Source organism: Lampetra planeri, unplaced genomic scaffold, assembly GCF_965212315.1.
Source record: "Lampetra planeri unplaced genomic scaffold, kcLamPlan1.2.h2 scaffold_1887, whole genome shotgun sequence".
Taxonomy (NCBI): domain Eukaryota; kingdom Metazoa; phylum Chordata; class Hyperoartia; order Petromyzontiformes; family Petromyzontidae; genus Lampetra; species Lampetra planeri.
Window position 1 is genome coordinate 1 of NW_027614635.1, and position 24123 is coordinate 24123.

General features: G+C 43.9%; 1 protein-coding gene across 1 annotated transcript; it reads left to right on the plus strand.

Moving 5' to 3' along the window:
• Positions 1–1466: 1466 nt before the first annotated feature.
• LOC144740078 (low-density lipoprotein receptor-related protein 1-like) lies at positions 1467–23884 on the plus strand (the record flags this gene model as incomplete). The annotated part of the gene is given in 39 exon segments (XM_078622961.1): positions 1467–1629; positions 2035–2257; positions 5403–5592; positions 5725–5868; positions 6264–6500; positions 6731–6911; positions 7746–7968; positions 8481–8670; positions 8762–8823; positions 8825–8888; positions 8976–9116; positions 9584–9709; positions 9808–9924; positions 10218–10298; positions 11161–11328; positions 12604–12786; positions 13346–13543; positions 13631–13876; positions 14543–14740; positions 15701–15905; positions 16264–16428; positions 16516–16760; positions 17436–17567; positions 18346–18573; positions 19269–19443; positions 20966–21060; positions 21143–21292; positions 21418–21558; positions 21726–21851; positions 21953–22084; positions 22260–22394; positions 22600–22718; positions 22720–22730; positions 22828–22858; positions 22860–22955; positions 23043–23194; positions 23298–23422; positions 23509–23561; positions 23563–23884. Coding segments are annotated over 39 exon segments (5973 nt in total), but the record flags the coding sequence as incomplete, so codon positions are not given.
• Between the last annotated feature and the right edge of the window lie 239 nt (positions 23885–24123).

Consider the following 24123-nt stretch of genomic DNA (forward strand, 5'->3'; position numbering starts at 1 on the left):
CATATACACACACCCCTGTGCACAGTTCGTCAAAATACTGTAGTTAGTGGTGAAACAAGTATTCTGATCCAGTAATTAAAGTCGCCCTGTGGAGTTTTTCGTGTGCGCAAACAAAAGTGTACATTTTTATATGTTTGAACAAGAAAATTGTCAAATGCATTCAAACACTCTTACCGCTTTTGGCACATTACTGCCATAGCATAAACCCATTGTGCCACTTGAATACACCAACAGACAAAACATAAAAATCTGTCAGTTCAAAACTGCACTGCTCCACAGTTTTAGCAAAACAACAGTTCATTAATGCATTCAAAAACTGGCTCTCAGCAGCTGCAATCAATGTCTTCATATTAACAAAGGGTAATTTGAGGAGTTTATGTGACAATGGTGTCGTGCCGATCCACACTTCACCCAAGGCTTTATTGCTGAAGTGTTCTGGTTTCCTAGGGAACCTGCTTGTACTGTATATGCCCCATGTGCCCCATGTACTGTATATGCCCCATTTGTTGGTCAATCACAGCCTTTTTCAATTACACTTTTTCAGCCTATTATCACTGAGTTTCCTTGAAATTCGATGACGATTCAAATGTCCACTGAATGTGTAACGCCAACAACTGGAAAAGAAAACGATTTATTTATTTCTCATGACTTATTACAAAAATTTAAACCGAAACCACATCTTCCGTTCGTCCAGCTTTAACAATAGTGCCCTTTCTTTGATATTTGGCTGAAAGTCAGCGTGGTTGAGCCAACATTTGAGGAGAGGAAGGAAGAGGAGGGAATGAGGTAAACTAAGGATAAGGGTATATATTCACGTCTTGTGTTTTTTTTTTTCTCACTAATTTTCTTCTCGCTCAGACCCTCCCTTTGTGGTCTCATCACAGTCACAACACTTTGAGTAGAGAATGACCATTCCAGCTTTTCCAGCTGCACTTCTTTAGCTTTTTCCATCAAGTGACTGTTACGTATGTAGGTGTGTGATTTTCATCAGCTACTGAGGTTCTTTTTCTTTCCTGCACGTTGACCACAGTCAACAGCACATATGTGCTAGCGTTAAGCTACAGCAACATCTCCCTGTTTAAAGCAGCAGCCTGCCTCATGTACTCAATACCTCATTGACACGTGTATCACTTACACATTTGGTAAGTGCCGATCGCTGTCATCTGGTTTGTCAGTCGACCCTACAAAATATAGCATGTGTATCTACAGTAAAATGAGTCGGAGGGAAAAGCGAGTGCAGCGTGTTTTACAGAGAGGGAGAGAAAGCTGTTGATGTGGCAGCTATGCAGTCCCGCTGACTAATTCCTCTCATCATATGACCATGAGTCAAACCTGTTACCATCTGGTATAAGTATTTAGCATTGCATGTTCAAGTTCTTTACAAGTCAAAATGTGTTTTGTTTGCCTTTTTCTGCACATCCTGTGTCACATTTGACCCCCTCCTCCTTCCCGACATCTGTGTGCAGATGTGGAGCAGATGGCCATTGACTGGCTCACCGGAAACTTCTACTTCGTGGATGACGTGGACGACAGGATCTTTGTATGCGACAAGGACGGGCAGATATGTGTCACCCTTCTGGACAAGGAACTGTACAATCCGAAAGGCATCGCCCTGGACCCAACCATGGGGTCTGTTTGCTCCCTTTCTCTCTCACATGTGAAAATCACTCAAGAAAACATAGACGGGTTTCCCCATGCGTGCTTCTTTTTTCATTGTCCTCCTCCTGTAGTAAAAAAAGTTATTGCAAACTCACTGCCCCTGATTTTTGTCAGTTATCAAAATTGCTCAGATCTTCAAAGACAGTTTCAGTATTTGTAATAATTGTAATGCAAACAACAACAATGCAGCAAAAAACAAGAAACATGCACACAATATAAAATGAAGGTCATCAATATGAGTCCCTTTTTACCTGTGGCTAAAACTATTAGAAACGGTGATGGCATAAGGCCAGGTCAGAGAATATAAAATCAAACTGGCTGAAATGATCCATCCACTTTTCTTGATTCAGATCTGGTCTTCCTGTGTTCCAATAGGAAAGTGTTCTTCACAGACTATGGTCAGATCCCAAAGGTGGAACGCTGCGACATGGATGGCCAAAATCGAACCAAGCTTGTGGAGAGCAAGATTGTGTTTCCCCACGGAATCACACTGGACCTCGTCAGCAGGCTGGTGTACTGGGCTGATGCCTACCTGGACTACATTGAAGTGGTGGACTATGAAGGAAAGAACCGGCACACCATCATTCAAGGCCTGCTGGTGAGACAAAGTGCATTGAACACCCTGCCTTTACCTTCCATTAGCGAGAAGATGGTCTCTCTCTTCAATAAACTGCATCATGTATGGTATTAATAGTGCTCACAGAACCAGATAGACACAGTTCCCTTTAGCATCTATTATACACCTTAATGTTTCTCCTGTGTGCCTGAAATGTGCCCCTGTACAATGATTTATGAGCCAAAGACGAGATTCCAGGCATTTGTGTTTTCATTAAAGGCAGGTGATTAATTGTGTCTAAGACCAAAATGATTGCTGCGGCGGTAATGGTGAAGTACAATGGCTCTTAAAACTGTTACCAGGGCTTTTACTGTGATCTGTGCAAAAATAATGGCTTTCATTAACTCACTGAGCCTGAGGGCACAAACAAACACCAACAGCGGTGCGGTTGATGATGCTGCGACGGGTTTGGTTTACCAGATGACTGTGTGTGTTCTGAGGATTTTAAATGTTCATACAAGGTAAAAGACAGTTTATTCATATAGCACATGTAGCACATAGTGGACAGTCATTTGTCATTCATGTATCATTTATATATATATATACAAAAATGAATAAAAACAAGTGCACAGTATGCACAAATTTGCCAACCAATCATTGTTACTGGCATTTCCACAGCATTGATGAAGAAGATGAAGACGGCAGTGGCTTGATCTGGATCTTGATTGATCTGCTTTATCTGTGCTGACAGCATGAACAAACCTAAAGATACGAACTGCGTGAGAAGGGCTTACTGATTTGAGATTGTGTTTTCCAGGAACAAAAGTGAGACAAATTACAAGAAAAAATAACCAACTAAAAACATGTATGTGAGTATTGTCTCTCAGGAAAAATTGTTATTTTATACATTAGTACTGGCCCAGAATTTCATTATTGGTGTATCCCAGCAATATAGAACATACTAATAATGAACTTATTAAGTAGTAAAAAATTAAGCCTAATTCCATTTCACAATCTTTATTTTTACTTAATTTAGTTCATGGATCGAACAGTCTTACTTGGTTTATGAATATAAGAGATTAGTTTTGACCATCCACTCACTCTTGTGTGTTTCTATTCTGTAGTAAAGATGCAAGCATCATACTGAGAGGTTTAGGAGGAGTTTTTGCTGTATTCAGTCACATCTTGCAGCTGGCAGGAAGGTGTTTGCCACAAGCTGCAGCTGCTGAATGGTGTTCTGGGGAAGCCCACTGAAGTATTCGCCCCACTGGATGAAAGCTTGGATGAAGTTTCTTAAGCAGTTTGATTCTGGCTATGTTTTGAAGATGACAGGAAGCAGATCTGGTGATTGCTCTCAGATGCTGCTGAAAAGAAGATCAAAGTCTATTGTAACTCAAACATTTAAGACTTGGTCTTTGGTTTGTAAAGCCACTGAGTCGAGGTTTTATTTCCTTCCTCTTCTTGACCAAACATATTCATCTCTCTGTTGTACTGAGTTGAAGAAACCTTTGTCTGTTCATCAGTGGCGTGAGACCTGTGAACAGCGAAGGTACATCAGTGAGTCGTCTGCATAGCTGGTAATCAGTGTTGGCACTAGCAGCATAGAGGGGTCAAAAAGAAAGGATTCAAGAGCTGATCTTTGATGCAGCAAGTTGTGGCATATTTATCAGAATTATATCTGATATATTTATTGAACATAAAGATCTTACTATCACTCACAATGAAAATATACAGTCCTGTGCAGGGAGGGTGACAGTAAAGATGGGAAAGCCACAATGTCTCCTTAAAGTCTGTAACAAGGACATGGTGTTGATTGTGTCACGTCAGCAGAGCTGTGGTAATAACTCTGTGTATCGTTCCAGCTGTTTGCATCTTTTTACATCTTTCAGAGACTCGCGTTCGCAAAGCTTTCCGTGATAAACCAGTGCCATCTCAGGCCTGATGCTGGTGTGCAGCTGTGTCAGTGGTATCAATGTGCAGATTTCTTATTCCTGCTTTTCAAAGACGTGGTTCCATGAGTTGGTTCTTTTGAGAGCAGCAGACATTTCTTTTCTCATTAACACAAGTTAAAATAAATTATATTACTTTAAATCATCATTCTCCATCGGTGCACACCAATTTTTAAGCAAAGCAAAAATATTGTTAGGTACATCAACAGAGACATTTTCTGCATGATAAAATCTAAAGTATTTGAACAAAGTCACTTTTTGTACATGAAAAGATGCTGCTGTGTGCTGATGCCTAAAATATGTGCAGATAAAATTAACTCATTTTCATCATTTCAGTGTGTGTGTGTGTGTGTGTGTGTGTGTTTGCACGCCTTCTGGGGCTCTGCAGGAGCAGACAGTGTGTTTTACAGGGAATGTCTACGGCTAGTAAAATGGAATGGAATTGTCTGATTCACTGATGTCTAATGGAATGGAGATGCTGATACTCAATGTGAGGCAGGAGGGTGTGTCACCATTTCTCATCCACAGTTTAAAAAAAAAGGAGCTGGACTGATATTTCTCAAAAAACAAATATTTGCCTTTTCCGCTCTATTTTTGTATGTACATATCCTCTTGCAAATATTGAATGTTCCAGGCAGATATTTGCTTGCAGGGAAACAAATCAGACCACTTCCAAAAACAGAATATTTTACAAACTACTTGATACAAATTGAGTAAACAGTGGATGTAGATAATGAACAGTGACAGCATGAAGAGGCGGTTTGCACCAGAAACATGAAAATATGGTTACTTTTGATGTTTAATGATTTCCTTTCACACTTCTTAATATGGAAATTGTAGAAAATTTAAAAAAAAACGTAAGACTGCAATTTCTGAACATAGCTTCAATCTTTGCATAGTGCAGAGAAGAATGTCGTTCCACTGGTCACGTTGGACAAAGCAGATTTTCAAATGATAGTATCAGTGAATAAAGGCTCCCTCAGGGCAAACTGAGCATCGCGGGGCTGATAGCATTGGTATATTTGTTCACTGATCTTTGTAATGGTGATTTTTAGACACAGCTGACACCCATGATTGAGATGTTTTCTCCAGTTTCCAATAAAAGTCAAATCTATTCAGTTAGTCAGGATTAAAAGTCTCAAGGATAGGGTGACTTGTCCATCTTGTAATTCAACACATCTCTCTTCACTTGTGTGATGGTCATTGATTTCTTCCTTTTTCTGCTCTTTGTCTCTAAGATCGAGCATCTGTACGGGCTGACTGTGTTTGAAAACTATCTGTATGCCACAAACTCGGACAACGCTAACATGCAGCCAAAGACGAGTGTGATCAGGGTGAACCGCTTCAACAGCACAGACTACCAAGTAGTGACACGGGTCGACAAGGGAGGCGCCCTCCACGTCTACCACCAGAGACGTCAGCCTCCAGGTGCACACACACTCACACACACACACACACACACACACACACACACACACACACACACACACGCGCGTCCCATGCTTTGATGATTCTGTATCAACACATCTGGTTTGCTGACATCATTTCTCTCCTTTGCAGTGCGCAGTCATGCATGTGAGGTTGACCAGTTTGGAAAAGCTGGAGGCTGCTCTGACATCTGTCTCCTGGGAAACGGCCACAAGACGCGGACCTGTTACTGTCGCTCTGGATTCAGCCTGGGGAGTGACGGCAAGTCTTGCAAAAGTGAGTATGGAGCTTTTCCTTGTAACAAGAATGAACGCAATTACAAATCCTGATTCAACAAATGAGCACTGATGATGCTCATGTTGAATTGTAAGAGGCACAACAACTTTCTAACAACTCTTGTGATCTTGTGATTCAGCTCAGAGGCGTGTTTTTATATTCTCTCATCCAATAATAGAGGCGCATTGATCTGATCAATCACTGGCTAACACATATATTCATAATGCGCTCCTGCTTCATTTAGGGCTTTTGCTGATCTCATTTGTAACACCACTTTAGTCACTTAATCAATCAAAAAAATAATTTTTAATGACTATTGATGTGAAATCAACATTTCGGACGACAGCAGGGGATTTTCATTGTTCCTGTGTCTTTACATTCTTGTTTTGTTAAAGAACCCGAGCACGAGCTCTTCCTGGTCTATGGAAAAGGTCGCCCAGGGGTCATCAGGGGCATGGATATGAATGCTAAGGTCCCAGATGAGTACATGATCCCTATTGAAAATCTGATGAACCCCAGAGCTCTGGACTTCCACGCTGAGAGCGAGTTCATTTACTTTGCCGACGCCACTAACTACATCATTGGGCGACAGAAGATTGATGGAACAGAGAGGGATACGATTCTGAAGGAAGGTGAGTAATGACAGAAACAAAATGGAGCTGCAAACCAGATTTTGAAGCAGTCATTGTCCAACTTGTCTACCAATAAGCATCGGTTCCTTTAACGCTGAAGATCCAAACTGTGTATTAAACCCACAAGTAAAAGGTCCAAAGGAAATTATTTCACAAAAAATATAAATATTTTTGCTCATTCAAACACATAGTTGTAGTTGCGTCTCATCAACAGTGCATGTGTGCTGCAGGTATCCACACTGTCGAGGGCATAGCTGTGGACTGGATGGCTGACAACCTGTACTGGACTGACGACGGGCCCAAGAAAACCATCAGTGTCGCTCGGTTGGAAAAAGCTTCACAGACTCGCAAAACTCTCATTGAAGGAAAGATGACTCACCCACGTGCCATTGTGGTGGATCCGCTGAACGGGTGAGATAGGGCCAGAGGTGGAAGGAGCCAGCAGTTTGGTGGACTGATGCTGAATGTGTCTGAAAAACGGAGCGAGATAATGAAACGTCTTTTTTTCATCTGGTTAGCGTTTTGATGACTCGTGAAATAATTCAGCTGCTCTCTCAAAGCACTCAGCTCCTATCGCTTCTTTCTATTTCCATCTCGGTATCACTCGTCTCTTGTTATTAGTAATAAAGGCAGTAGGCATTTATTTCAGGAGTGCTGAACTTTATCTGGTCTGTCTCAATTCCAGCAGGGTCTTTTTTCATTTTTCGTTCAACCATCGTAATCATTCCAAAATTTAATGTCCATTTTGATTACACGACTCATTAAAATACATGGAACATTTATCACCATGCGCATATTAATGAGCACAGAGATTTAAAAAAGCTCTCAATCCTGCTGTGTCTGGATGAGTCTTATTATAATGACCTCCCGGGCGCACTCCTGAGAAACACATGCACACACACACACACACTGTTTGCATTGCTTGTGACAGTGTGATGATGTGTGTCCATACGCTTTCCAGGGGAAAGCCGCTCGCCTCCACTAATGTCTGTAATCAATCAGGATTGCAGAGACGTGAAAGGAGGAGGAAGACACATTTGTTGAATGGAAATAGATGAATGGGAATGAAATCGTGAAGTGTTAATTTTATGCAGTTGTTGCACTTCTTTGCAGACTGTGCCGAGATGACTGGAGAAGCTCTTAAAATAACTTGAGCACAGATCACCTGAAGAACGCAGTGAACCTGCATCTGGACTCTTTGAAAACTACTGCAGTTCTCTGACTTTCTCTTACTCGTTTTCTTAGGTGGATGTACTGGACCGACTGGGAGGAGGATCCAAAGGAGAGCAAGCGTGGTAAAATCGAGCGGGCTTGGATGGACGGCTCCAACAGAAACGTCTTCCTGACCAGCAAAACTGTGCTGTGGCCCAACGGCCTGAGTCTGGACATCCCACAGGGCATCCTCTACTGGGTTGATGCCTACTATGACCGCATCGAGATGGTCTACCTCAACAGCTCTGAGCGCAAGGTTGGTACTCGCCAGGATTATTTATTTACCAGAGATGGCATGGCGGGGATTCAGGTGTGACAAGCTGTTAGTGATCTAATGAGGTTTTATAGCAGAACACTGGGATTGCTTCATCATTACACCGTCCAAAGTCTCATCCGAGGCCCGAGGGCTCCCATCCCTATCTTATATCTATGACACAGATTTAGTGTGACTCTAGTGAATTGAAATGCCCTGGGCCGATGTTTATAATAACTGTATATGTTGTATAATCTGATTGTTTGTGCCCCTGAGCTATAAAAAACAGATACAGCTCAGAAAATTAATGCATTATGCTCATTGCAGATGCACTAATAATTGTTTTGTCACACCATCTTAAATACCCTCTGGATTTGAATCCTAATTATCAGGAATTTTAACTGGTAGAAAAACATTTTATTTGAACTATAAATGTATTTGAGCGCGCTGTGAGCTGTCATTCTGTCACAAAATGTATCCTGCTTTTTGAAAATGGAAATCTCGTTCCTCACTAGACCGTGTATGAAGGTCAGGAACTGAACCACGCCTTTGGTCTCTGCCACTACAAACACTTCTTGTTCTGGAACGAGTACCGCAGCGGCAGCATTTTTAAGTTGGACACCACCACCGGCACAGCTACTCTGCTACGCAACGAACGGCCGCCCATTTTTGAGATACGCATGTACGACGCCCAGCAGCAGCAAGGTACTGGGCAGAACACAAGTCCATCCACTCAGGTGTTTGGTCATGTCTGTGAGACCTTGTTGACATTGATTTTTCATTGTTTGTTCCTCAGGCTCTAACGCATGTCGCGTGTACAATGGAGGCTGTAGCAGTCTGTGTCTGGCCATACCGGGCGGCCCGTCAGTGTGCCTGTGCGGAGGACCAGATACTCGACCCGGCTGACAACACCAGCTGCAAAGGTGAGTTTCTACCTAAATCATACATATGTGTGTGCTCTCTCTATGTGTGATTAATGAAGGTTAACCACATTCTCTCCCCTCCCACAGCCAACCCGTCCTACGTTCCCCCTCCGCAGTGCCAGCCTGGTGAGTTTGCCTGTAAGAACAACCGTTGCATCCAGGAGCGCTGGAAGTGTGACGGGGACAATGACTGTCTGGACAACAGCGACGAGGCTCCTGAGCTGTGCCGTGAGTTGTTGCCTCTCACACACACAGACACACACACACACACACACACACTCATTCATGTTCTAATGTTTTTGTGGGAATTACTCTGTTTCGGCATTTATATGTAGGTACCATTATAAGATGGCACCTGCATCTATTATAACATCTTCTGGTTGAGCTGTCTGAATGTGTAAAAAGAAAAAGAAACTAAGAACTTAAATACTAAAAAAACAGCTCCTCCACTTTGACAGCATGTGTCTGGATCTGAATTCTGTGTGAGGAAGAATGAGGTAATGTTTGTGTCTGTCTGTCTGTGGGGACACGCAGACAGTTTTTCTATCCAGACAGACAAAACTGAACTCCAACATCCCTCTCATTAGCACCTCACATCTCTCCGCCTCTTGACATTTCCACCCGTCTCTGGCGCCACACACACAGCGTTTCTCGCTCTCCTACGTGCCTTTAAATGCATCTTTTCTTGTCTCCAGATCAGCACACCTGCCCCACTGACAGATTTAAGTGCCAGAACAACCGCTGCATTCCCCTGCGCTGGCTGTGTGATGGGGACAATGACTGCGGGAATGACGAGGACGAATCCAACACCACCTGTTCAGGTACACAAACACCCAGACAACCCACAGATGCTGTTTGTGCCACACTGCACTTTCAGGTGAATGCACCCACTGATCCTTGATCTGGTGTTACTTCTCAGCCCGCACCTGCCCACCTAACCAGTACTCCTGTGCTAGTGGGCGTTGCATCCCAATTTCATGGACATGTGACCTGGATGACGACTGTGGGGATCGGTCAGACGAGCCTGTCTCCTGTGGTTGGTGAACTTAGTCTCACAGTGCATATGTCTCATGTGAATTTCGCTTGGGAGATAAATATGTATCTATGTATAAGTATATCTATCTATCTATCTATCTATCTATCTATCTATCTATCTATCTATCTATCTATCTATCTATCTATCTATCTATCTATCTATCTATCTATCCATCTATCCATCTATCCATCCATCCATCCATCCATCCATCCATCCATCCATGTCTGGTTTGATCTTTCTTTCTGTCTCATTTTGCACCACTCAGGTTTCCTGTTTTTTTCTTTCCTCCACAGCCTATCCCACATGTTTCCCCCTCACCCAGTTCACCTGCAACAATGGACGATGCATCAACATTAACTGGCGCTGTGATAATGGTTCGTACCTGACCTTCACTGTGGGATTCCTCAGCGTGCCTGCTTATAGCAGCTCCTTACTCTGCTGTGTTTGTTGTGCATGTTGTCATATCGGTTGTACACTCCTCTTTGTGTCAACATGGATGTTTTGGTCATTTTTTCCCCGCTGTGTGTTGTTGCTTGCGTTGTTCCGTGTTGTCCTAGTTGCCCACTCTTCTGTCTTCCGTTGGTTCTGTCTTTCAGAAAAGGATTGTGGTGACGGCTCTGATGAGTTGAATTGTCCAAACCTGACCGGTTAGTGCATAGATCAACATGCACCACAGCAGCCGTGATGCTAGCCCAGATCTAAGACGAGCCAGGCAGGCTCAGGAACAGTTAGGGCTGCTTTTCTGCTAAGCTGCGGCCAATACTGCTGCCGCTCAGTCGCTGCACAGAGGAGATAAATTAGATGTGACAAACTGCAAATGCAATATTAATTCAACTGAATACATGGATATTGTGTCTGCATTCAAATGAAACTAATTCAGGATAGATTTAATAGGTTGCCAGGGGTATAAAACAAATGCTTACCTAATGAATGAAATGCTGTAGGATAAAGGTTATAAAACATTATAGACATAAACTGCTTGTAATGCTCTGCTGCCAAGCTCAATGTATCAGCACTGGGTACATTTCCTCATGGTGCATGGTGTGATCTATGCAATTTCTGTCATTATTTAAACTCTGTTTGCTCATATTCTTTGTTTGTATTCCATCCTTGTGACAGAGTGTTAACTGTAATGTGTGGATTTGTGTATAAATATGTAGATGTTCTCCATCGAGGCAGTGGGTCCTTCAGGATGTAACGGAGTTGTTTGACTGTTTATTTTTGTTTCTTTTTCAGACAACGACTGTGGTGATAACAGTGACGAAGCAGGCTGTAGTCATTCATGCTCAAGCGCTCAGTTCAAGTGTAACAGCGGCCGATGTATCCCAGATTACTGGACCTGTGATGGCGATAATGATTGTGGGGACTACAGCGACGAGACCCACGCAAACTGCACCAATCAGGGTCAGTGTTTGAACCTGCCGACCAGCACAGGATTCATCTATCATCCTATCAGTTATAATGTAGTGTCATATGGGGTTAGCCGCTGCCTAACCGTGAAACTTGCTAATTATTCCGTTTTACAAAGGAAGACCTAATGTGCAAGGGATGAAAAAAACACTCGAATATGAGTCCAAAAAAAGAGTGAAATTAACAGGCATACTTACAGCATAAAGGTCAATGGAAGATGTAAACCGAAACAGGGGAACACCAGTAGCACGTTTGGGGGAGAAACAGGGAAATCAAACATACAAGTACTGGGTCAATGTACCACATGGGTCTATGTGACAAACGTGTCGACATGGCACTGGGGAAAGAACCAAAAGCTACCACATCTTGGCCCCACGTGGACTCTACTTCATTGCTGGATGTGATAAAATGTCATTAAGTTAATATTGGTCAAGCTGTATTATGTCACATTGCAGCTTTTCTTCTCATCTGAATTAAGAAGCTGCACCATGTAATTAAGATTGGAGTTACTTGAATTTGCTATAAACTGATGTGCTTTTTTGTTGTATTGACCCCCCCCCCAAAAAAAAAGAATTGATTGAGGAGCCAGGGCGTGAAAAAAATGTTACCAAACAAACATGACTTTATCTACACTTGCACTTATGGATTGGAAAAATGTTGGTTCCTGCTTTCAGCCCCATTTTGTCACTGCTTGTAGAAGATAACATAAGATTTATTAATCCCAAAAGTCTTGTGCCAGAAAATGATTCAAATGACAACAAAAAACAAAATAACACCTTAACAGTGTATTTCCCTGACCCAGGATACACACTGAACCTTGTTGTAACAGGAATAAAATAGTAGGAAATAGCTGTAAATATACTAAAAGTCACATTAAAGATGTGGAACTTTGGCCACTGGTTGTTTTTCTCTCTGATGGGTTGACATTTCACCATAAGATGACGCAGACCCATCAGTCAGGTGTCAGTCTGTACTTTCACGTACTTGATGTTCTCTTCTGAATATAAACAGTGACATGCCAACCCGCCCGAATCTTTGAGTTATTCTGCTTCAAAAACAGAAATGATTCACTGTAGGCTCCTGGTTGTGACTAAACAATGACCTTCTGAGTGAATATTTGAAGTCAGTTTTCTTGGTTGTTCAGGCTTGTTGCCATCCAACTTTATAGGACGTCAGTTCTCACACACTTTTCTCTTGGCGATGAGACGTAGGTGAATATGTTTGATTGTATGATGTCATTGTAAATGTGTACATCATCTCTTCCGACAGCCACTCGTCCTCCTGGCGGTTGTCATACAGATGAGTTTCAGTGTCGGATGGACGGCTTGTGCATTCCCCTGCGCTGGCGCTGTGACGGAGACACTGACTGCATGGACCTGAGCGACGAGAAGAACTGTGAGGGTGTCACCCACATGTGCGACCCAGCGGTCAAGTTTGGCTGCAGGGACTCAGGTGAGGAGGCAAATACTAACACAAACTAGGACCATGAAGAATGAGAATGAATGAAATGAAATGAAATGAATAAAAGAGTTTTTAAAGGTAGCTCATTCACTATTGGACGGCGCATCACTGATTTAGTTCAAGCGGTTACAAGTTCAGTGGAAACACATAACGGTCATTCACTGGTCAAAAAATGGCCACCTGAATATCACAATCATGAATAATAATAAAATAGTCTAACACGGTGGTCCAGTGGTTAGCACTGTTGCCTCATAGCAAGAAGCTCCGTGTACTCTGGCTTCCTCCCATCTCCAAAAGCATGCTAATTGGCTAACTCTGAATTGCCTATATGAATGGTTGTCTGTACTTCATGGGGACCTGCTGGTGACTCGTCCAGGGTGTAACCCCCTGGATCTTCACACGTTGACACCTGGGATTAGCTCCAGGATAACGAATGAAAGTCAGTTAATAGAGGAAAACTTGGTTGGTCTGCATTTTTCATAACACTCTTTGGATATACTGTTCTTTAAACGTTCTGAATAACTGCTCTATATAACCCCGTCGTCTGTAGCACGCTGTATCAGCAAAGCCTGGATGTGTGACGGCGACAGTGACTGCGAGGACAACTCAGATGAGGACAATTGTGAGGCGCTGGCGTGTAAACTCTCGCACCATGTGTGCGCCAACGACTCCACCATCTGCCTGCCTGCAGAGAAACTTTGTGATGGCACCGATGACTGCCCAGATGGCTCCGACGAGAAGCTCTGTGGTAAGAGACAACAGCACCTGGGCCCAGATTTGGGGCGTTGATCCTAAATCGATCATGTCGGTCATCTCCTGAATGTCTGTCCTACAGATTTGTGTTCGCTGGACAACGGCGACTGCAGCCACAACTGCACAGTGGCTCCGGGCGAGGGCGTGATTTGCTCGTGTCCACTGGGAATGGAGCTCGGCACCGATAACAAGACCTGCCAGATCCAGAGCTTCTGTGCCAAACACCTGAAGTGCAGTCAGCGCTGTGAACAGGACAAGTTCAGTGTGAAATGCTCCTGTTATGAGGGCTGGGAGCTGGAACCGGACATGGAGAACTGCAAGAGCACAAGTAAGAGGGGGGAAGGGGGTGACAAGATGGTAGATGACGGTGGGGAAAATAGAGGTCACGGAAGTTAAAAGACATCAGTGAACAATTTCAAGACGTGAGTAATGAAAGCTGTGAGGACGACAGGAAGATAAAGTGGCTCTGAGCTGCGTCAGGGCCGGGGATTGGAGTCAAGAGGGGCGGTGTTTGTTTGGGTTCAAGCGAAGGAGAGGCCCAAGAAGGAAGCTGTGTGGTTGAGAAAATGGTTTCTGCCAAAGTATAATTCTAATCTGCATAATACGAATTGAAGAGCGGTCAAATGATGAGAAAAATTTCTTCTCAGAAAAATGGAGAGAACAAAGAGGCAGAAAAAGTGGCTTTTGTTGGCCAATGAATAGGAGAAAGGAAAATGAAGGTTTTACTATCAGCATTAATAATATTAAATACTGCATCTGCCTCATGCATCTGCCTCAGTCTTATTTACACTACGTTTCACATTAGAAAACGCATCTCCTTTGTTGGACAAGTCTCACACTGCTGAGAAACATGGCGGCTGTGACCTCTGTGCTGTAGAACAGAGCTGCAGTAGTCACAGTCAGATGTGGAAGACGGTTATAACACTTTATACCACATGATCGATTCCTTTTTCTTTTAAATGCTCCACTGACCTGTCCTCTTCTTTTCCCACAGATCCTTTTAAGCCCTTTATCATTTTCTCAAACCGCCACGAGATCCGCCGCATTGATCTGAATAAGGGAGAGTTCAGTGTGTTGGTGCCAGGTCTGAGGAACACCATCGCACTGGACTTCCACCTCAGCGAGAGCGCCCTCTATTGGACGGACGTGGTTGAGGATAAGATCTATCGTGGGAAGCTGTCTGAGAATGGGGGTGAGCTAATAGCTGCTTGTCTGGTGTCAGAGTAGATTACAGTGACATTCGACCCTCGGATGCAACAGGTGTGTGACATAGGGCGTACATGCTGAAACAACTTTTAGGAATTTTACTTGTGTACATGTTTATATATTTTATTTAAATAGATATAATTTTACTGTTTGAAAAGGTGAGTCAAGACAATTACTAATTACTTGGATTGGTTTTGTGAAGCTGTTACTGTGACAAACAGAAAATGTGTTTGGTAACAAAAAAAAGTACAATCTGGTATTAATAAACGTATAAACCATGTGCCTGAGGTGCAGCTTGCAGGATACTGTATCTTGTGAATGTGTGTATTTTTATTACAACAAATTTATAAACATCATTTGATATCTCACTGATAAAGCAAATGAAAATTCGAGAAAAAAGATGGAAGATATTTAACTTTTGAAGGTTTGTACTTTAATTCTCAGCCAGGTCTGAACGTTATTAATACTTTATTCATTAATTACTGCTTCTTTCTTCATCACAACATCTTACCATTTCATTACAGGGATTTCAGGTTTTGTGAGGCGGTGTTAGTGTTGAATCCAAAGGGCTTGATTACATTTACATAATTTATAAAGCCTGAAGCAAAGCGGATCAGTGCCTCAGGTTGCAGTACAATCTGAGGCACTGATTCCTTACCACTGTTTCTTTGCACACATTGAACTACTGTGTAAACTGATTAAGAAACAGTAGCTCCCAGTAGGAGGTTTAGTTTAATGAGCAGCATGATTAAACATAGTTCATGTATTCTTCATGTATACTAAAAACATGTAAGGTACAACATTTGGAACTTCATCACACAAACTTTTTCTTTGTCACACTGTGAAATTGGGAGGAGGACGGGCAGATGGGTGTATGCACAGACTTCTTTCACGTACTAAATCAAACAACGTGTTGGCCTTGGCTTCTTCTTCTGAATCCGTCCAGCTTTAACCAGCTTTGATGTGGTGATCCAGTATGGACTGGCCACCCCAGAGGGCCTGGCAGTGGACTGGATAGCAGGAAACATTTACTGGGTGGAAAGCAACCTGGATCAGATCGAGGTGGCCAAGTTAGATGGGACCATGAGAACGACCCTGCTGGCTGGAGAGGTTGAGCACCCTCGAGCCATCGCCCTGGATCCCCGGGACGGGTAACATACACACCTCATACAGCATCAACTCCCCCTTCTTTCTCCAATGGAGCATGTTGAGAGTTCATACTTACTTTATTCAAGAACCAGTGTTTTGATTATTGTTCTGCAGTTGTTACTCATGAATAACATGTGCACACTGTTCTGTCCTTATATTGATTTTATTTGACTACTTCTTACTAATTACGAATTACAATATTTTGCTAATTTTGTTGTTACTTTTCATAATTGTGCTGTCTACTTACTGTTTTATATTTCTATTCTTGGTTGAAGATGTGATGACAAACAAAAGTCCCTGTGGGGATTAATGAAGTATTTACTGATTTAATCTCTAATGTCGCCCCCATATTGTGTTTAGGATCCTCTTCTGGACAGACTGGGACGCCAGCTTGCCGAGGATCGAAGCTGCATCCATGAGTGGAGAAGGCAGGAAGACCATCCATAAGGAAACAGGCAATGGAGGCTGGCCAAACGGACTCACTGTTGATTATCTAGAGCGCCGCATCCTCTGGATCGATGCCAGGTCAAACAGTACCCGACTTGAAAAGAATTTAGTGCACGTTTAATGTGCAGATGAAGATAAAACCGTGACATGTTGGTTTTTTTGCAGGTCTGATGCCATTTATTCAGCCAAGTATGATGGTTCAGGGCTGATTGAGGTTCTGAGGGGGCATGAGTACCTGTCCCATCCCTTTGCTGTCACCATGTACGGCGGTGAGGTTTACTGGACGGACTGGCGCACCAATACGCTGGCCAAAGCCAACAAGTGGACTGGGAGCAACGTCACTGTGGTCCAGAGAACCAATACGCAACCTTTCGACCTCCAGGTCTACCATCCATCCAGACAGCCACAGGGTGAGCGCATAAGATACTAAACCTGGAATTATGCTTGTGTGTTGAATTAATGCATAGCCTGTGCCATAGCTTATGCCCCACACGTAGAGTTTCTGTGTCGTGTAGGCATCACGTTGCATTGAATCCCGCCGTGGTGTTTAGGTTTTTCTTCTTATCAGTGTTTGTCTTTGAGCTGATTTTGTTACAGCTGCTATCGCAAAATCAGAATTTTTTTTGCTCAATTTCCACACACAAATCACGTTTGACGAACATGGAAGTATGGCTTCAAGGGCTTGGCAAGTCATGTGACACAAACAACAGGTGTTGCCATCTCTGGAGGTCTGTTGTTGTAGTTCTTGTTGTATTGTAGAACTGAAGCACCGTCTACGGCAACCTAAAGGGTGTCCTCCGCTGTTGTTAGCATTTATACTTTAGTGTCACACACAAGCCAGCTGCAGATTTACAGCTGCTGTGTTGAGGCTTTTCCGGCTGCCGTTGTCTTTCTTGATTTACCTCAAGTAGTCGTGACTGAAAATGAGCCAATCTTTTTAACGCTGTAACTTAAACAGGATCGGCATCACCAACACCCGAACGCCATGCTCACATATCCATGACGAGGTCACCCAGCTGTCAATACTGGCCATGAAAACACTCGGAAACAGAGTGAATGTCATTAAAACCTCCCTCCCTCTGCAGCCCCCAACCCCTGCACAGCTAAAGACGGCAAGGAGCCCTGCTCTCATCTCTGCCTCATCAACTACAATCAGACGTTCTCGTGTGCCTGCCCTCACCTCATGAAGCTCGGCCCCAACGGACGCACTTGTTACGGTAAGCATGAGTACAAACACGTGCACAAATGCAGTTATACACACTCTCTGACTTCCCTCTATGCTTAAACCGGTTTGTTCGTTGTTCAAAAACGGTGTAATCACTGGCCTTGCTGAATTTATTTTATTTGTGTGTGTGAGAGAGCGGTAGAGGATTAAACTGCTTTTTTCAGTCAGAAGCGCCATTGCTGTGACAGCTTTGCTGCCCATTCAAGTGTCTGTCCGTGGAAAGCGAGAGTGGGCCTGTTTACTTGGCGAGTGAGTTTAGTATTCAGGGCGGCAGGCATTCAGGGCCATTATCTTCAGGGGTAATGGAACGGAGAGCCCCATTCTGTCTGACGCCGGCATCAGCCACAGCCTCCACGTCCGCCTCGCCTCGCCTGGCCGGGCTGATACAGCCTGATGCTGTTATTACCCGTCTCCTCACTCTTTCCCGTCCATCGTTTAAGATGCATACGGTTAAATGATGAGGGGACTGTTGAGACCAATGCAGTTGTAATGTATCTGCGCTGACGGATTCATTCACTTCGCTGCGGCTGTGCTATTGAGTTAGCCAGCCAGACACAATTATTAGAGTCAAAGATGCAATTGAATTAAGTGTTCAAGTGTCAGGAGCAATGTACGTATGCACCCATCCATTCTGCTGCTATCGAAGTCTGAATCTAAGGTGCACTCAAGCATTCGACTTTAAACTTAAAGCTGATAATGCAGATTGATTGCTGATGTGTTGGAGACGAAAAAAAAAAGTGCATCAACGTCGTCTCTCTCTCTCTGCTCAGAGTCCCGCCAGTTCCTTCTGTACGCTCGCCAGATTGAGATCCGAGGCGTGGACATCGACAACCCATACTACAACTACATCATCTCCTTCACTGTGCCCGACATCGACAACGTTACCGTGGTGGACTATGACGCCATGGAGCACCGGATCTACTGGTCAGACGTCCGCACACAGACCATCAAGAGAGCGTTCATTAACGGGACTGGAGTTGAGACTGTGGTGTCTGCTGGTACGATTTCATCACACGCCATCGAAACGGGTCCCCGGTCTTTTAACCCTTTGAGCCTGCACCTATTTTTTAGGGCTCTGCTTGAATAGTTTTGTCCATAATGAACAGAGGTCAGACCTCTGTTACCACAAAGGCTGATCTGATTTCACACTGTTGTCATAGTAAAGGGAACACGTAGGGGATTTGTTCAGTTGTGTAAATGTATATGTAAATATAAACAGTAAACAAGCATGGTACAACAGTGCAAATAAAGTATTATGTTTGTAATTAGTTTATTATTTTGGCAACACGGTGGTACAGCAGTTAGTACTGTCTCCTCATAGCAAAAAGTCCCCTGGTTTGTTTCCTGGCCTGGGATCTCTCTGTGGGGAGTTTCCATGGTCTCCCTGTGTCTGTGTGGTTTCTCTCCAGGTACTCCAGCTTCCTCCTCCCTCCAAAAGTATGCCCATATTAATTGGTCTCTCTAAATTGTCCGTAGGTGTGAGTGTGTGTGAATGGTTGTCTGTCTTTCATGTGATCCTGTGATGAGCTGATGACTCATCCAGTGTGTATCTTGGAGTTCACCTGTTGACAGCTGGGAACTGCAACCAGTATGAAGTCCTGTCAATATGTTTTGTTTCTGTATTAATAATTGGACTCAAAGTCTGGTTGAAATGTGAAAAGACCATGGCGGTATATTTTTTGTCCATCTTTAGATTTGCCAAATGCTCACGGCCTTGCGGTGGACTGGGTGTCAAGGAACCTGTTCTGGACCAGTTATGATGCCAACAAGAGACAGATTAATGTTGCCAGACTGGACGGCTCCTTCAAAAATGCAGTCATCCAGGGCCTGGACAAACCACACTGTCTGGTTCTGCATCCAATTCTGGGGTTGGTCTTACACACACACACACACACACACCTACACACACGTACTCCTGATGTCCACACAAACACCAAACTCCTTTTACATCGTGTATCTGTTATTGACATCTTGAATTCCTCAGCCTCTTCTGATGCTGTCATCACAGCTGAATGTTTAGCCCTGAAACCTAAGTCTAAAACCCACAAACAGACACAAATGTAGTTTGAAGAGACCACACACACTGTGTCTACTAGCTCCAGTCCTGACAGATGCTCAGAGAGACTGAATTATTTACATGCAGTAGCTCAGATGCTTTCTGTTTCTATTTCAGATTATCCTCTATCCTGTCGTCTCCTGTCTGGTTTAGCAAATGTCCATTTTTCTTTCCTCCCATCTCTTCTGTTGAAACTGTATCCCTCTGAGCACCCCAAAGAAATTTTGCTTGGCCTCTTGTTTTTACGAGGCCAGCAGAGACAGACCATCTGTATTTATATCCTGACTTTTGTCCTACAGGAATATGTGTTCTTTTCTTTAGATTATTTGAGGCAGATGAAGAAAGACTATTTTCTGAAGAAATGTTGCTGCGTCCTTTTTTGCGTACTCCTTCCTCACTTTGAGAGACTTTCCAATTTGAGCTTTGTTGGCGTGTGGGGGAAATGAGAAGCAGATGCTGGGGCCGTCTCCTCTTTTTGGCACTCAAGCACAAAACTGCCCAGATTTCGTCCATTTGTGGACGGGGGCAAAGACGCTTGGGAGGGGACAAACCAACCTATAAATGCTTTAGAGGTTTTTGTTTAGACGCATGTTCGCAAACAACTGGTTGGATGTAACACGCCAGAAGAGGACAGATGCTGTTTAACATGGACTGAACACAGCAACAACCAAAATTGTCTATATGTATATTTCGGATCAGGTTTAAATCCCTGGTTGAGACAGAAAGGCCTTTGTGTTACATCTTCATGTCCAGGTTAGTTCTCAACAAACAAAGTCTGCGACGGGAACAGTGAACACAAAGCAAAGAATTCAGGCTTTAAATGGGACATATTATTATGAAGTTCTCCTAAGGAGATGGTTGTGGTTTGAGGGTCACATCAGAGGGACTGTGGGTTGTGATAAGGTTAAGGGCTGGTTAAGGTAAGATTAGACACATTACAATTCACTACACACTGGGAAGCTGCAAGCAGCTCTGGAGAGGGACGTGGGCAGCCGGAGCACATTTGCATTTAAGGACACGGAGACAGCACCCATAGAAATGCACAGCTTATATTTTCACCGTGTAGTGAACAAGAGCATGGAGTATTTATGTCCAAGTCGAAAGTTCCACCAACATAAACATTAGCATGCACATGGTGAAAATATTAATCACAGTATTTGCAGCTCTCGTAGATTGGAAGTAGCCTTGAACAGACATTGGAAATGTAGAAAAAAGTTCAAGTGGACGAAAGTGTTTTTTTTTTTGTGAGGCTTCAGTCTGAAGTTCAAAGGAAATTGTGCAGCGATGAAAATGAGTCCAAATGAGTTCAAATGTCTCTATTTAAAATCCCTCAGGAAGCTCTACTGGACAGACGGGGACAACATCAGCATGGCCAACACAGACGGCAGCAACCGCAGCGTCCTGTTCACCAACCAGAAGGGCCCCATTGGTGAGTGATGTCCTGCACATTGTGAGAGGCAGCGCACCCTGGTGACCAGACATGACACTGCAGCTCTGTCTTTGTGTGCCAGGTCTCTCCATTGACTTTGACATGGAGCAGCTGTATTGGATCAGCTCAGGAAATAGCACCATTAATCGCTGCAAACTGGACGGTTCGGGACTGGAGGTGCTGGAGGGCGTCAAAGGAAAGCTGACCAAGGCTACTGCTTTGGCCATTATGGGTATGTGTCCCCCACATGTTCCTCTGGGACTGTATAAAGTTCACAATTTAATACTGGAGTTAGAGCTCCTGTAGTCCTTTGGATGTTGGAGGAGGTTCTGATGTGTCTTCTTTTGGGTCCTTTAGGAGATAAGTTGTGGTGGGCGGACCAAGGAACTGACCAGATAGGAACCTGTGACAAGAAGGATGGTGGCAACTGGAAAGTTCTGAGGAACAACACGTCCCCGATGATGCACATGAAAATCTATAACGAAACGGTGCAGAAAGGTGCGGGGCCAGCTGCCATCTTGTTTTTTCTCCCATACTTGTAGAAATGTTAAAATCTGATAGTACAATTTGCTTTCAGCACGTTGGCTGTTGGTCAAAGCAGCAGCAGCAGCAGCACAGTTGTTTGTATGTTTGTTGCTCATCTCAGCTCTGTCGGGTGTTTGCAGGCACCAATCTCTGCAGTAATAACAACGGGGACTGCTCCCAGCTGTGTCTCCCCACCTCGCCGACCACCAGAGCCTGCATGTGCACTGCTGGTTACAGCCTGCGGCGAGGGCAGCAGTCTTGTGAAGGTGCAGCACATTATGACAGATCATTGATTCTGAGAAATAAGAAATGATGTTGTGAAGTCGCTTGTCAAACGTCCTGCGGGGTGAAAACTTGTTTGCTGCAGGTGTTGGCTCTTTCCTCCTGTACTCTGTTCATGAGGGCATACGTGGTATTCCTTTGGACCCGTCTGACAAGTCTGATGCCCTGGTGCCAGTATCAGGGACCTCCCTGGCTGTGGGCATTGATTTCCATGCCGGTAAATGACTAAAGCAAATTGTTTCTGTCCTGGATGTTTTTTTTGTGTCACCTTTGACTGTAACACAGAGATAAAAACACACACACACACATTAGATAATTCTGACATTTGCGTGTGTGTGTGTGTGTGTTATTATATTCCAATTTATATTTCTTGTTATTACTCCTCTCCCTAGACAATGACACAATCTACTGGGTGGACATGGGCCTAAGCACCATCAGCAGGGCCAAGAGAGACCAGACGTGGAGAGAAGACGTGGTTACCAATGGCATCGGCAGGGTGGAGGGCATAGCAGTTGACTGGATAGCAGGTGAGAAGATGAGAAGGACGGAACGCTGAGCCACATTTACACAGACTTCACACACTGCACATGAATGAGTGATGGTACAGCGTCGTCATCTCCATCATTCTTGTCCCATCTGATGCATTAGATAATCAGCAGGCCATGATTTGGGCATCAATAAACACGCTGAACAGCTGCCAGAACATCATTATTTCCCTTCTGTCGTCCCCAGGAAACATTTACTGGACGGACCAAGGCTTCGATGTGATCGAGGTGGCCAGACTGAACGGCTCGTTCCGTTATGTGGTGATCTCCCAGGGTTTGGACAAACCTCGGGCCATCACTGTCCACCCCTGAGAAAGGGTGAGAGGAAAACAAACTTTGTGCTAATTAATCCTCCTCATTTCATCAGTGATTACAAAGTAATGTTGATGTTTTGACTGTGACTGTGTGTGTACAGCTACTTGTTCTGGACAGAGTGGGGACAGTACCCCCCGTATTGAACGTTCTCGTCTGGATGGTTCTCAGAGGGCTGTTCTGGTCAATTCCAGTATCAGCTGGCCCAACGGTATCTCCATTGACTATGAGGTGCGATTCAACACATTCTTGTATGTTTATCACAGTGATCCAGCGCAGACCATCATAACTACTCTCACCGCCTGTGTGTGTCTGTAGGACGGTATGCTGTACTGGTGTGATGCCAGGACGGACAAAATTGAGCGCATCAACTTGGAGACGGGAGAAAACCGAGAGGTGGTGCTAGCTAACAACAACATGGACATGTTCTCTGTGTCTGTGTTTGAGAGCTACATCTACTGGAGCGACAGGTCAGATGACCCCCCTCAGTCAATCCTGTTTTAGATTTTTGCATCGTGGCTTCTGTGTGTCATCTGTATTGTTAATATTTTTTTTCTGTCTGCTTTGATGCAGAACGCACGCCAACGGCTCTATCAAGAGAGGGAGTAAAGACAATGCCACAGACTCTGTGTCCTTAAGGACTGGTATCGGAGTGCAGCTCAAAGACATAAAGGTCTTCAACAGGGCCCGACAGCAAGGTCAGCATCCGGGTGTGATGTCAATAATAGCACATTTTCATTTCAGAAACACATCATTTTATAGTGATTTTCATGTCTGTGTACAGGAACAAATGTGTGCAAAGTCAAAAATGGCGGCTGCCAGCAGCTTTGTCTTTACCCGCGGCAACGGACAACGGACATGTGCCTGTGCCCACGGCATGCTGGCTGAAGACGGCTGCAGCTGCCGCGACTACGACGGCTATCTGCTGTACTCGGAACGCACCATACTGAAGAGCGTTCACCTGTCAGATGAAAACAACCTCAATGCCCCCATAAAACCTTTTGAGGACCCTGAACACATGAAGAATGTCATTGCGCTGACCTTTGACTATAGAGGAGGTGGAGGGAAGGGAGCCAACCGCATTTTCTTCAGTGACATCCACTATGGCAACATACAGCAGATCAGTGATGATGGATCTGACCGAAAAACTGTTGTAGAGAGTGAGTATCACACCTTAACCTTGTCCAATTTATTCACTTTATCTACAGAATTTCCCTTGGGTCGTTGGTATGTAAACTGCAGTTTCATTTCATTTCTGTTCTGAAAAGCTTGTATCCATACTTAAACTCAGTGTATATGGACAAAGACAGGTTCAGAGACAGATAATGTTTCATTCACCTTATCTTAGAACCACAGAACACGGGCCCACTTTTTACAAAGTACATTCTCTTTACAGGAG